This window comes from Melampsora larici-populina (genome assembly GCF_000204055.1).
Source record: "Melampsora larici-populina 98AG31 unplaced genomic scaffold MELLAscaffold_41, whole genome shotgun sequence".
Taxonomy (NCBI): domain Eukaryota; kingdom Fungi; phylum Basidiomycota; class Pucciniomycetes; order Pucciniales; family Melampsoraceae; genus Melampsora; species Melampsora laricis-populina.
Window position 1 is genome coordinate 628,092 of NW_006768805.1, and position 15,075 is coordinate 643,166.

Below are 15,075 nucleotides of genomic sequence, written 5' to 3' on the forward strand. Positions count from 1 at the left end.
AACTGGGAACATGAAGAGAAGAAGTGGGGGAGTGGAGCCTGGAGAGGAACTAGGAATTGGAGACGAAAAGGAGAAAGTTGAAGAAACGGTCGAAGAAAGAGAAAAATTGAAGAAAAAGTTAGAGACAAGACGAAGAGAAAGAGTTGAAGAAAAGAAAAAAACCAGTGAAGGGATGGCCCCTGAAATCAGTGGAGGCTGAGCAAATGATGAGCCGAGTGACTCCAAAGATTGAGCCTCAGGTCTGATGTTGTGGCCATCAAACCAATATGTACTGGTTTCATTTTTGTGTATAATGTTCACGAGATGAACATCAGACGTATGGTGTTCATAGACATGGCATTTTCATTATATTTGAACTAATTATATCATTGGAACGTATTGATAAGCATCAGATAATGATTACTAGGTGTATATTCCGAGTACGTCCGATTTTTATTTATTGTTCATAATGAAGATGTGTTCGGTACATAAATGCTTACTTTATGTTTTGATTACATACCATATTTGTAAGTTGGAGATATCTGAGATGAAATGGCAATGCTCGTGACTATGGACGTTCTGAGGATAAAAGAGCCATTTGAGTTTGGACCGTAGTGTACCTGCGTGATCTCCTACAATTGTCCATGGCACAACTCTAAATTAAATCACCGTGCACGGTCTGACGTAGACCCTCTCACAATGACATCACAATGGAACATTTGTCGCTTTGATAAAAATGGATTGGGAGAATCGACATTTACTAAAGTTTCATTGTGCTTCACGTTTTGCTTGAGCTCTATCCCCTCATACTGGCGTCCATGTGATATTGAGCAAATCCCGCATATCTTGATGAAAAGACAGGGCTCACGTTGTAAAAAATATTTTCCGTTTTCTCAGTGGTCCACATCGTATTTGACTCATCAGACCTGCTCAAATCCAGTTCCTTCCGCCACTTGTTTTCCCTTGACTCCCCACCAGCAGTTGAAGGCATTAATATTGAGCTCGTTTGATTGACTCATAAGCTTTGATGAAAATCATTTGGTCTCTCGAGTTTGTATCAACGTTAAGCTCAGCCTAGTCTTGCACTGAAAAAAACATACATACATAGCCGGGTCTTTGTGGACTAGAAGTCTGTTATCAGTGTACATACTGATTCTTTTAGCGCAAGATATAGCCTATATCGGGTCGATTCTATATCCTCAAGCCCTGCTATGATAAAACAAATTGGTGTGCTTTTAATTGTGCGAGAGATCTTGCGAACAGCCCAAGAAATCGACAAACTAACAAGTACATCGACTTATCTGATTGCTCTTCCTGCATTGGAAGCTCGCACCCAGTAAACAGGGAGTGCATCGCATTTCCGCTGTCCATACTTATCCTATTTGTTCTACTCAACATATTGGATGTCATTTCTGTGGCTCAAATAAACAGTGTTCATTAGGCATCAGACAATGAGAGTAGACAGATAGCTTTCCCATCTTCACAACTCAAGGAGACAGTTTGGATGAGCATCAGCTTATGATCCCCTCATCTTCGCTTGTGTAGCGCTTTTCTGTAGCAAGATTTGGTTATAATCTACACATTGAAAACACCTTCATCTCAGCATCTTAAGTAGTATCAGTCAACATTATGTCTAGAATATCGAGTCTCGACTTCACGGGAAGCTTTCAGGCTCGCGCCGTTCCATAGAAATGCTTACAGGAAACAAAGTCAACATCTTCACTTCCTGTAGCAATCAGACAGCTAAGATTTCATGAGACAAAACCCGCATATCACCGCGTTGAACAAATCAGAAAGAACGCCAGGGGTGTTCTGAATGGCAGGTGACAATGACACCTATTTCAAGAATGCCGCCAAAATATGCTCGACTTTCAGGTTATTCATTTTTCTAGATGAAAAGCATGTGGGCAACGCCAATGAGTCCTCCACAAAAGGCAACGACAACGAACAGCACGCCGGCAGAATCGACCTGGGCCGTCCCGCTTTTCCCAAAAATATACTAGCCCTGATCCCTGTACACGTCAACTGTAACCTCATCATACTTATCTTGCTGATACTGTTCAGCTCGAAAGATTCTTTACAGTATGCACTTTCAGTGAGCTGCGTCAAGAAATCTCCGCGGTAGGCTGGAGAAAGGTCAACTTATCATGTTTGTGCACGCAATCAAATCACTTCAGGTGAAGTTGTGATCCAAATAACAGAAGATCATGGGCTATTTGGATCTCCCCACTTGTGGAGCCAAAGAGGTGGCGAGCCCGTCTGTCTGACGAGTATTGATCTGAAATGATAAGAAGTGTATACCCACCAAGATACGCTTACGTTTTTACTGGGTTTTGCTTTCATTTTGTGCATTGTGAGGGTTTCTCATAAGCAACAAACGGACAAGTGGACCATGATTGAGATATCTTCCGATCCTCACAAAATAGACTTGATCAACAAACGAGAGATTTTTTTGGATAATTAATCTCCTGGTTCCTCTTAGCTTTCACGCGTATATAGTTATTGTACCCAGTGGTGCTACTGTGAGGAAGCTATATCGAATTTCTCTACATTTCCAAAATCTGAATATCTCAAGACAATGCACTTTCAAAAGCTATCATACCTTTCAATATTTTTGTAGTACAATACAAGCCTTGCTATGATTGGCAAGGCTTTTGCGTACTTCAGCCTATGATCTTTGCCACTTCCCCTTGTTATGATTTTATGAAATTGATGCTGATCCGGATCAGTATCAGCATCATCAGCTTCGATGGCATATAAAACCAGTGGCTGGCTTTATTCGCTTACTCAGTCTTATACCTCAGTCATCTGAACCACACCTCTAATTCATATCTTGATCTTCTTCAGCGACTTACCACCAATATCATATACGCGTTCTTATTACAACCAACCATGAACCAAAATCGCGTCTTCAGATCTTTGCCTAATCGTGTCCGCGTGACTCCCGAACCCATCTCTCCAATTTTCCAAGCGATCACATCCGGAAGTGAAAAAGACATTACAGAAGAATTCGAGATCTTGGGAACACTTGGTTATGGTGGGTTTGGAAAGGTTGTTCAAGCTATTTCTAAAGTTAGTCAATCTCCATGTGCCATAAAGGTCATCTCACGCTCCGATCGAAACGGTAGGAGAAGGACTAAAGCGATCATGAGCGAAATCGACATACTAAAGGATCTGGATCATCCTGCTATCACTCCCTTCCTTGGTGAACATCATACTTTCCAAACTTCTTACATTATCCTTGAATACGCTGATGGAGGCAATCTTGATCACTTTCTTTATCGAAACAAAATTCCCGAAAAACAAATTAAATACTGGATATTAGATTTGGCAGAAGCACTTGAGTATCTTCATGAAAATAAAATTATTCACCGTGATGTGAAAACGGCAAATATTCTCCTAACTCAAGATGGAAAAATTCAACTCACTGACTTCGGGCTTGCGACAAGAGCTCCCCATGGAGTAGCCTCTGGTAAATGCGGCACTCCCTATTGCAGAGCGCCGGAGATGCTCAAGAAATCCGATTACACCCATGCTGTAGATTGGTGGTCATTGGGGGTGGTCTTATATGAGATGGTCACTGGAACAAAGCCTTTTAGACTAAGTAAGTCATATCTCTTCTAATGCTCTTCCCTTTTCAAAGACATTGACTTTAGTTCCTTCGTGTCGTATCTTTGTTTCCACTAGGCAAACAAACAAATTCAGAAGACAAAGTCTTGGAGCAAAAACTGAGAATCCCTTCCTCTGTTTCTCCGGATTGCGCCGCACTCATCAGCGATCTTTTAGAGAAAGATGTGGATTTAAGATTACAATGTTTAAATGATTTTTATGATGCTGATTTTTTTAAGTCTCTAGAGGCTTCTTGATTAGTCTATTCATAAATCATAATATTTCACATTTCGCATTCATAGGTTTTCTTTGTTTGATTTCTTCATCGCCTCTTTTTGTTACAGATATATTTTGCGTAGAATGATTTGGTAGGCTTTTTGGGTTCTTTGGCTTTCACTTGGTCAAATAATTCTAGATTCCCATTGATGACATAATGATATCTTGATATTTTAAAGCATGAATCATATCATAACTCGGAGCACTGATAAACTGTGACCTGCATATTCCCAAGCGCGTGTCCTATGTTTCCTTCAACATTGTCTTTTAATTGATATTTCCTCTTAAGATTTTCCTTACAGACTGTTATATTCCCTGAACTTTGAAGTATTAAAAATCATTTTCATATTGCTATCACATGATCAAGCTTGAAAACCAAGTTAATGTTCCTTTTCATTTCAAGGCATCTCTGTATTTCAAGCCATTCACAAAAAGCCATTCAATATGACCTCCTCTTGGACACAGTAATGACTGATCAACCCAATCAATTTGCTTGCTCAAACATATGATGAGGCCACTTAACCCAAGCTATGTGACAGCCCTGCAAAGATAACCCACCGTGACCTCCTGTAAAGACTTGACTGGCGCACATATCCCAGACATGTCTGCCATCATAAAAGGATACTGGTTTGTATGGAATCCTGACAACTTGGGTTAGATCAGTTTATCTACTTTTTTCCATTGCGTGAATTGACAAGAAATGATGCTTGCGGAAATATCTTTTCACATTCTCTCCTGTTCTGGTTCTAATCTTTTGATGATGTCCTGCTTTCTCTTGAGTATCACTTTTTTGCTCAGCATACATTTTTTGAGTCTTTCCTTGCTTTCTTTTTTTTGTTATTGTTATTCTTTGCCTTTAACTTTTTCCACATGTTGACTTCACCAGTATTGTAAACATAGACTATTGGCATGTTGCACAACTGACTTTGGCAGAGCTTCATGTCTGACTGGGTGCCACATTGACCGTGAATGGTCAGATTGAGACCCCTGGAGCTATGTACACCACAGGTTAAGTTGAGCATTCCAAACCTGGGAGCAATACTGTTAGAGACACAGAAACCTGTTCAGGGGGGACCAAAAAAATGCTCCCATCAGATACCAGTCATCAAAAAGCAAGCTGGATTATGAAGTGTACTCACCATGTAAATATCCTTGTAGCACGTCAACGTGCACACATGCAGGTCTTTCTTTAGACACAGTATAGACCCATCAAAGAGGTGCCCCAATAGGCACTTCTTCCCCTTATCAACTGCAACATTGACAGTCAGTTGACCCCAGCTCAAGACAAAAATCCTATAAATAAATTCCCATTTACAAAGGGTGCTCAACAACAATCTCAGTCTAAATCTGACCAAAAGACTTTCAGATTTGTTTCAAAACTCTCTGTGTGTGCACATCAACATGCTACAAGGATATTGACATGGTGACTGCACCCATCAATTGACAGCTCAGCCAAGGACTGACAAGGTCACACATCACATCACAGCCAGATGCTTGCACTTGGCTCAAGGTGTTGTATCATCTGATCTTGACCAACCTTCATGGCATCTTTGATTACAATTTTTGGTCTTTTTGAACCAACAAAAACTGGTGAAAGTGACTGATTGTCTTACGGTTATCCTCAATTTCTTGACTGGGACCACTTTGTCTTGGTTCTTGCAACAAAATTTGGGACCCCAGCAAAGCCCAAGGCAAGTGGGTTATCTAAATCACTAATTTTTACCCTTTTCATGCCGGAAAAAGACCAAATTTTGCAAAAAAATCCAAGTGTAGTCAACTATAGTTTGGCTCTCATACCTCCCACACCTTCATGTTTGAGCCAATGTTTTGGGTGTTTTGAGCAAAAAGAACTTCACTTCGCTTTAGGCCATACTATGTGCAAATCAGGCTTTTGAGCAGATAATTTGCTGTCAGAAATCATGGTTACTTGATGCATTTACTTATAGATGATCTGTGCTGCGCAATCAACACAGAAGATTCAACTTCAACTCATCACACAAGTTCAGGAGGAACATTCTCTAAACAAAATCCAACAACATTCATACACTCCTGACATCTAGGTCAAATTTCACATACACTCAGACAACCACCCTTTCTTTGAGAGAATTGAATTCATACCTGTCAGACCCCTATGCCAAAAAATATCCTTTCAAAAATTCATACCTCCCAGGTCAATGGGCTTTGGCCGGGTTTGCCTGGGTCCTCAAAATTCCTGGACAGATTTCCAGAACCACCCGAGGCGGAGGAGGTTTACCCCCTGGTGTATGTACCAGGTGTATATAACCAAGTTTCTATCTAAGATTCGCGATGAAACTCCAGCAGCTATGTACAAAGGATACATATGTCGTATTTTCTTTGCCAAATTAGTAAATGTGAATTTAGTATTCTTTCAAGGAGTGACTGTGGACTGTGGAAGCTCTGATCTCGGTCGGACCTTCATATTTACACACCTGGGTTGAGAGTTTGAAAGATTGAACAGTGTCTCTCAGGGAACTGAACTTAAGTCAACTCAACGCATGCAGACGCATGCTGAAGGAGAAGCTGTCGAGCCGGTCGCAGTGAGCGAGGCTGCGAACGCTTCGCCTTCAGACGTGCGAATTTGTTGATTTGAAACGACTTTAAGCTTGGGTATTTTGCATCAGGATTTGAAATGATGAATCGCGGATTTGATTTTTGACAGTATAAATGACTAAATTCAAGCTTTAAACTTGATTAATTGGGGATTGAGGTTGAGTTTTGTTTTAAGTGTATTGTCCATATATTTGATAAAACTTGGAATTAAAACTGACACGTTGCTTGATATTTTTCCTGTACGACCATCACAACTCAGCCTAGAATTTGAAGTTAGAACACCAACCAATTGCTACCACTTTCAACAAAGACCACCACCACCAACAAGGCCAGTGTGACTGTGTACCAAGTTCATCAGTCTTTGTTCATATCAAGAAAGTGAGTTCAATCCTATCTAATCAAATATATTCTAAATAATCTAATTCTTTAACTTCCTTCTTCGCTTCCTTTCGATCTCAAGTTATCCATCGTCATGTCTCATCCACAGATCAACGTCACTCCAGCTTCACCTTATAACTCAGCTCAGAGTACTATGCGTCGTCAACCATCGAATGCGAATTCACCTACGCCTCCATCATCCAACTCAGTACCTTACCCATCGGCACCTTACCCTCCAGTAGCTCGTACCGCTAGTCCATCTTATCAAGCACCACCCTCAAATCCAAACTATAATCATCCCCTTATCAACTTGCCTGGTCAATCTAACATGTCTTCAAATGAATCGTCTGATTCTTTTCTATCAAAGATTCAACGTTGGTCTTCGACTATGGAAGATTTCATTGAGATTTACTCTCACCCTATCAAACCTTATTTACCTGGTCTTGGTAGATTCTTGATCGTCGTCACTTTTTATGAGGATGCTTTGAGGATTGGCACACAATGGTCAGATCAATTATACTATTTACAGGTGTGTAGCTCTTCTCTTGATTCTCTTGCATTCAAATTTAATTAGCTCATGATTTCGGTCTTGGTTTTGATTACAGAAATATCGCCACTTTCCAAAGGGTCTCAGCCATTCATTTCTGCTCGCCAATGTTATCGTACGTTAGATGTTGAATATATTTTTATCATTGAATTGATTCACATGACTGAAACTTGTATTCACCTTCATCAGGTCATGATCATCTGTTCATCATTAATCATTGCCAAAAAATACCCCACCAGCTCTGTTTCGGGTCTCTTAGTCGTTGTCGTTGCTCAAGGTTTAGGTTATGGATTGATCTTTGATCTCAACTTCTTCCTTCGTAACTTATCCGTCATCGGTGGTCTTCTCATGGTTCTCTCCGACTCACTCTCGAAAAGAAACAATCCAAAGGCTAATGCTCTTTTCGCCGGTTTACCCAACTCAATCGGTTCCGAAACTGATCGTCGTACTTATCTTCAACTTGCTGGTCGGATCTTACTCGTCTTCCTCTTCTTGGGCTTTGTTGTCTCTGGAGAGTTTACTATCATGAGAGCTCTGGTCTCTTTGGTAGGCTTAGTGGCTTGTACTATGGTCGCCATTGGTTTCAAAGCCAAGTGGTCTGCTCTCTTCTTGGTCATGGTTCTCTCGATTTTCAACATCTTGATCAACAATTGGTGGTCTGTTCACTCAGCTCATCCTCACCGTGATTTCCTCAAGTGAGCCCTTCATGTGAATCGTATCGATCTGTGTCTCTTGCTGATCATCCCTTTCCCATAGATATGACTTTTTCCAAACTTTGTCAATTGTTGGAGGTTTGCTTCTGTTGGTCAACATGGGACCTGGAGGCATCTCAGTCGACGAGAAGAAAAGTAAGATTCAATTCATTTCCATTCATCAAGATTTCATTACTAACTCTTCTGTTGTTTTTTGTTTTTTCTTTGAACAATCAGAGGTCTTTTAAACCCACCCACCCCCAAAAAAATATCCTCATCAATTTACAAGTCATTTTTGAATTATCTTTCTAGTCTTAACTCTCATCTAAGCTGGTCAGGGGTTTAGAAGACATATACATATGACTTTGTATCCAATCCTTATTTGTTTCAATCTCGTTGGTTTTCCATACATATATTGTTTATGTCTTCTCTTCTTCTGCTTCCTTTTTTTCTCAAATGCTTCAAGGTTATGTTTTTTGTTGTCTGACGCCAATATGATCACTGATGGAAGGGATCTGTCCAATGAAAAATGACTTATCAATCTAGAATAGCAAAATGATCCAATTTTACACTCAATACGTCTTGAATTTCTCATAGTGAATATACCTCCATGTTTTAGACCGTTTTGCTCTTTGATCTGTCCAAGTGGCAGGCCATTAGTCAGGCTGGACTAGCCTATGGGCTAAGGTCTACCAGAGCATTGGCGCGAGTACCATCCGTAACTCTGTAATGACTAACTTTGAGAAGCCAGTGCATTTGACTCCCTCAACCTTTGCATTTATAACTTGGGCACACAAGTTGTTGCTTTAGTGTGAATGGTAACAAGAACTCTCTCAATTGCAAACAAGTGATTAAAACGCAATTTACAGTCAAAAAAAGGTTGTACTTGTTTGATTGAAATTATTTCAGTCAAGAAGTACTGATTTTTACAATTTACAATTGAAGGATAGAAAAGAAAAGGACAGAAAAAGCTACGTCCTTCTATGAGAAAAAAGGATTTGATGAGGTTGAAAATGAAATTAGAAAATTGAAAAATTTCAACCAGAGCAAGACAAAAGCAAAAAAGAAGATCATTATGCTACGATTCAAATCAAGGATTGAGATGTGATAAATTCAAAGTCGTAACTGAAAACTTGAACTCTTTTTACGAGTCCATTCTATCCCTTGACCTCCACCTTCTCAGTTACCCTGATGATCTTGCATATGTATATGATGAGATAAATATTCCAAGTTCTTCTCAAGTTTCATGCTTTCGGTTGGGATTCTTACCATAAAGTGTGATACGGATCTCAGGTAACATCTATCAAGAAATACCAAGGTTTCAATGCATCAGTATCTGAAAAATAAAACCAAGATAGGTTATAACGAGATGAACCTTTTCTTCTAATAATCTTAAGCGTTCGTCTAGAGTATTATCAACTTTGATTCGATTGTTATAACCCCAAACTATTACACCACCTCGTCTATGATCAAGATAACAGAACAGAATGATTACTTTTTGAGGGAAAGATTTCAAAGGACAAAGGATAGGATGACTTACGAATCTTTCGGTACATCTTCTTTGATGGTTGGAACACAGTTTTGACCAGAAATCGATTTATAACTCTTAACAGCTTGTGAAATGGCTTTTTCTGCTAATTGTTTATCTTGAGATCTAATCGAAACAGTAATTTCTTTTGACATTAAAGAAAAAAGTGCCTACAAAAGAAATGGATTCAATCAAAAAGAAGACATAGAATTCAATCAATCGGATTTAATACTAAGAATCATTCAAAAGATTTCACTTACTTGTAAAACCAATTTTTCTAAAATCTCACTATACTTTTTACTATCTTTAGTAACATCACTTAATCCTTTTTTAGCATCTTCGAATACGTTTTGTAAAAGTTCATCTCTAATTTGAAGTTGTTGAAGTCTTGCTTTGTTAGTTTGAGTAGATTGTGTACTATCAAAAGAAGAATTATACCAAATGTTATTATTAACTTTATGAATCTACATGGTCAATCGAAAGGGATGAAGCTTACATTCGTTTTTGAATTTCTACTTGTTTTCTCTTCTTTTCATAAGTCGTATCAATACCTGCACTCTCAAGTCTAACAATCTTAGCCTGTAAAAAGAAAAAAAGGTAATACCAAATCGATCAGAATACCATATCAACATAAATCTAAGCTAGAAGTCATCAGAACCGAAGTTAACCTTTTCGATTGAAAATTCTTCATCTGCTTTAACTTTGATCTCTCTTGCTTTTTCTAATGCTTCCTGTTTAATGAATGCGACCTAAAAACAAATGTTCAAAACTCAAGATCCAAAGCATTATGATGAATTACTTGAATCAGTGAACCTTCACTTACTAATTTCTTCATCTCTGAGATCACTTCTGAATCTGACATTGGTTTTGACATCTTGAAATGAGTTTTGCGGTTAGTTTATGAATGTTTTCAAATGAAGAGTTGATGATCTGTTCTGGATTGTTGTTGAAGTCGAATAGCCAGTGCACCAACTGACAATGATGTGACGTTATACACTACATACCTCTTGTTATAGTAACGCTCTTGATATAAGCATTTTATCAGTGTTAACTTGCTTGTATGCAATCCGCCCATGGTTCGAACCCTATTCGAGCTACTGATTTTCAAACTTATCAAGCCGTTCATAGCAAGAATCGATACCCAATGACTGTTCCCGATCTGGAAAAGAGCTTGGGCTGATGTATGACGCGAGCCCCATCATTTTTATCTGTCATACTTCCAGAAATCATGGTGTGAATGAGGAATATTCTCTAGCAGCCATTTCTGTTGATTGAGTCTTTATCCTCGAGATCTGTGCAATCTTTGTGCTACAAGTTGAAGCAGCTTTGCAAGCGCTTGCGGGAAGCCATAAACTTCGAAGGAGTTACAATTTCCCCGCTGGTACAACAAAGTCACCGATCACTTTGCAAGGCAAGGATGATACTATTTACCCTGTTTAAAGCTTGTGCGCGCGGATGCGAAGTATGGCCCCCCAAGAGCTTAAGCATAAAGGCATTCTTTTGTCGGGTGCTGGTCTGAGCATTCGCATCTTGGGACACGGTTCAGGAGACTTATTGGATGATATTGCTTTTGGTAAGTCAGTGTTGCAAGATCGAATGTAAATGATTCGATTATTATGAGCGCACAGCAGGCCACAGTAAGGTGGTTTTCCACTATGAATCCCTCCACTGAGCGAGAAGTTCGAACGCAACTTGTCATTGATGGATGTCGTTCAAAACTGGATTCAATCTTTTCAAGAGCTGATGAGTTCAAGCGAGATCACGTTGACCTTTTCGCGTGCAAGTGGAACATGCATCTCCAAGTACTTTTCACGCCAGTCTGAGCCTGGAATATCACTGGAGGCCGCTAGCATCCAAGAATGCGGGTGACTCGAACCATGACAGATTGCCTTGGCAGTCATCTCATGAACGGCTGTGGAATCAGAGAACATTCACGCCCGAAATTGTGCCTCTGAACGCAAGATTCTTTAGCAAACTGTAATAACCTGTCTGATCGCAAGTTAGTGCAGACGGATATCCAGGTCGTTTCGAAGTTCAAAGTGGATTCTTAGAACGTCCGTGTCTGTTATCCGTACTTTGAGGGAATCTGATAAGTAGAGGCCATTTTCTCGAATCCGCAATCGAACATCAAAATTCTTTTTGACTTCCTACAACTTTGACACAACAAACCAGCAGCTTGCCCAATTCTCAAATAACTCCACTCGCAAACCACTCAAAGTTTTGCCTTTAAACCTCACTCTAGCCCTTTTCTCGCTTTTGCTTTCCCTTCGATACCGATCGTACACTACAAAACCTTTGTCATCCATCTTCAGTCGTCTCTGACCCGAGTCCCAATCCCACATAGTTATTCAAGATGTCAAGATTGTTTTCTGGTCTGAACTCGCCCGTGATGTTTGGTGTTGATGTATGGCAAGGTATTCGAAGTGGTAAGAACCGCACTGAAGCAAGACCTGAGCAGGTAAGCAAAGACACACTCTAGCATGCTCCCAAACTCAGAACACTGATTGATTGATTATCTTTCTACAGACTTGCAAAATAGAGGGTGCTCCCCACAATAAATTCATGAAGATGAAATCAACCGCGGTCGTCAAGGTTTGCTCTTTCATTCTTCTTAAGAAAACAATGCCTCACTCTCAATTTTCTAACTTGTGATTTGTCGGCTCTTTTCAGACCTCGTATGTTTGCGTAAGCAAATATGATGTGAGACCTTTGCGTGGTCAGCCTCACAACATTCCCTTTGCATTTGGTATTCGACGTCCATTAGTTGAAGAAACCGGTGGGAAGAATCCTGAAACGCTTGGGAATCTGTCGAAAGACTTGCTTGTTGAGGTATGTTACCTTTTCTTCTACAAGTAATCCTTTGATGGTTAGACATAAACTAACTTGCATTTTTCGATACGTCTTCAGACCTCTTCTTCCATCGTCCCGCAGAGCACTGAACTTCCAGTATGCAGCATCCCTCAACTCGCAACCAGCGACTTGTCAGCATCATCTGGAGAACTCGCTCCTGTCTCACTTGTCGATGAACACGAAGAAGACCTCTTCAATATGCCTTCGAATGTTTCCATCTTGGATTTCAATACGTCCAGCACCACTCTCGTAGAAGCTTCCCCAGAAACTCCAGATAAACTAGAGTCATTGTCACCCGTTCACTCGACTCCTTTGCTGGCTTTCCTAGAAGCCACCCACCTAGAACAATCAAAGATATCTCGTGAAGAACGAGTTAAACTATCAACTATAGACCTTGATTTTGCACAATTGAATTCAGCTTACTATAGAAGATGCACTCCTTCAAGTCTTCCCCTGTTCAAGAGCACAACGAAATCTTCAAAATCATTCTGTTGGAAGACAAAACTAGACGAAATCATGAAGGATGAGGAGTGTATTGATATGTCGAATGAAATTTCCGAGGATACCACCACCGAACACAATAGAACCTTATCTGGCTCTTCCTTGTCATCTTCTTCTCACCTTCGCCTGTCCAGCCTGTCCTCGGATAAGACTTGTGTAGAAACACCTGAGCTTCTGGCTGGCTCATTTCTCGATGAACAGAAAGAAATTCTCGCGGAACAAGATACTTTATTTTCATCAACCGCGACCACTCCAATACTCTGCTTGGAAAACATCCAATCCAACCCGGCACCTGCTTCACCCTCCTTACTTTCAACCACTTCATCTCTCGAATCCCAGAAATCGTTCGAGCCCGAGGCGTTCCAAAGTTTTTGTGAAGAAAAATCAAAACCCAATTTTCCTCAAATTCAAGAAGGTGGTATAGCATCGGTTGAGACTTTTGAGGTTCAGATAGTTGCCACCAGTGACATTTTTGAGTCCTTGTCATCGGTCGGCCTTTGTGGTGTCGGTAATTCGTCTGACAGAAAGTGTATAGTTACTCCTAAGTCAATCTATGTACAAAGATCCAGTTTTACGATCGTTTCCCGTGCTGGCTTTGTTTTGTTCTTTTCAATAATTCTTCACTTTTCTTTGGAAATGTTCCTTTTCAAATCTTAGATCAGTACAGTAGCAGTGAAACTTATAAGTACTCAATAAAAAAATGTAAATAGGTTATTTATTTTTACTTGGAAATATCAACATATTCGGTGCATTTTATATCATAAGTTTCTCAAGTTCCAGTTCAGACTCGAACGTCACAGAGGGATTCCATACTCTTATCCATGAGAGCAAGGGTAGTTTGTGGGGGAGGACTTTGAGTTATACTTTTAAGAAACTCTTATGTAGATTTTATTTTACCATCTTAAATCAATTCCCAAGCTTGTCCTACCATAGTTTCTCGGAAGAGTCATCCTCTCTCCTCTCAACATATGTGGTACACAAATATTGTTCTGGAAATTTCCAGAACGCTTTTTCCAGAACGCCAGAAGTTTTTTTGTTTGGTGTGTTCTGGCGTTCTGGTGTTCTGCAACTTTGAATGCCCCACACTCCAGAATTCCAGAAGCCCGACTACACCAGAACCAAACCACCACCTACTCCGCTGGCACTCCCCTCATCCCCTAGGACACCAAATCTCATCCCTCTCCCATCTCAGCACTTCCATTCTCACTTCTCGATTATGGCTCAAAAAAACCCAACCTCAACTTGAAAGATTCATGTATGTATAATATTACATACTTTCTCAAAGGCAGATGGGGAAGATTGGCCTGCCGAGTTGAAAGTTCAAAGCGATTGAAGAACTCTGAACGCCTGTTTCAATCGACAGGACATTTAAGGCCTCTTTGCACCAAACCCATCGCACAAACGACTGATGTTCATGAATCCGGGCAAGATACTACGCGGCAAGATGCTTTTTTCACTCAATCTATTGCGACTCAAAGTGTTTGAAATGGGCTTGGGAACAATAATCATTTTATCTTTCATCTTAGTGTCGCTGTTTCACTAGTTTTCAAGCTTTTGTGTTTTCTTTCTAGTTTCCTTCTATATAGCTTTCTAACTAACAAGTACAAAGAGTACAAATTGAGACTTAAGAAAGAATCTCAATATGATGATACCTGTATCGATCGATTTTTGTGCTTGAAAACCGGGAGAAAGTGGATGAAAATCATAAGAATAAAACGGCCTCTATGTATCGATTGGATTGCAGTGAAAGCTTTGCCTCTGAGTATTAATTGATTCACGGTGAATGACCCATCTCAAGCCAATAAAAATTTCTTGATACCTGGAATGGGTTCCGTATAGAAGTTTGGTGATCTGAAGTTCAAATTGAAGGTCGATTAAAAGGCCTGAAGCGCAGATGGGTGAATTTGTAAAGTGAACGGCGTGATAACTTGATCTTCTTGGGTTGGCTTGAGGTAGTCGTTGCTGATCACTTGATCCATGTTTGTTAGGTGATGCATGTGGGGAATGAACGGCTGCAGCAGAAAGTTTATGTGTGTATTTGTGTTTTTTCCAGAACGCCAGAACGCTTCCCGAAGGGTTCTGGAGTTCTGGAAAAAACCTTCTGGAAATTGCCAGAACGATATTTGTGTACCATAATAGTTACA

General features: G+C 40.1%; 3 protein-coding genes across 3 annotated transcripts; 2 read left to right on the forward strand and 1 right to left on the reverse strand.

The window, feature by feature from the left end:
- Positions 1 to 6,703: 6,703 nt before the first annotated feature.
- MELLADRAFT_49790 (uncharacterized protein) lies at positions 6,704 to 8,678 on the forward strand (the record flags this gene model as incomplete). Its single annotated transcript, XM_007414123.1, has 6 exons — positions 6,704 to 6,813; positions 6,896 to 7,342; positions 7,419 to 7,475; positions 7,550 to 8,055; positions 8,117 to 8,208; positions 8,290 to 8,678. The coding sequence occupies 5 exons, from the start codon at positions 6,908 to 6,910 to the stop codon at positions 8,298 to 8,300; spliced, it is 1,101 nt and encodes a 366-aa protein (XP_007414185.1).
- A 187-nt stretch (positions 8,679 to 8,865) lies between these two features.
- MELLADRAFT_44839 (uncharacterized protein) lies at positions 8,866 to 10,550 on the reverse strand (the record flags this gene model as incomplete). Its single annotated transcript, XM_007414175.1, has 7 exons — positions 8,866 to 9,352; positions 9,428 to 9,515; positions 9,593 to 9,750; positions 9,841 to 9,997; positions 10,077 to 10,159; positions 10,249 to 10,329; positions 10,404 to 10,550. The coding sequence occupies 7 exons, from the start codon at positions 10,452 to 10,454 to the stop codon at positions 9,290 to 9,292; spliced, it is 681 nt and encodes a 226-aa protein (XP_007414237.1).
- Positions 10,551 to 12,918: 2,368 nt separating this feature from the next.
- Positions 12,919 to 13,693, forward strand: MELLADRAFT_72766 (uncharacterized protein; the record flags this gene model as incomplete). Its single annotated transcript, XM_007414124.1, has 1 exon — positions 12,919 to 13,693. One exon carries the CDS (start codon positions 12,947 to 12,949, stop codon positions 13,586 to 13,588), a length of 642 nt encoding a protein of 213 aa, XP_007414186.1.
- Positions 13,694 to 15,075: the final 1,382 nt, after the last annotated feature.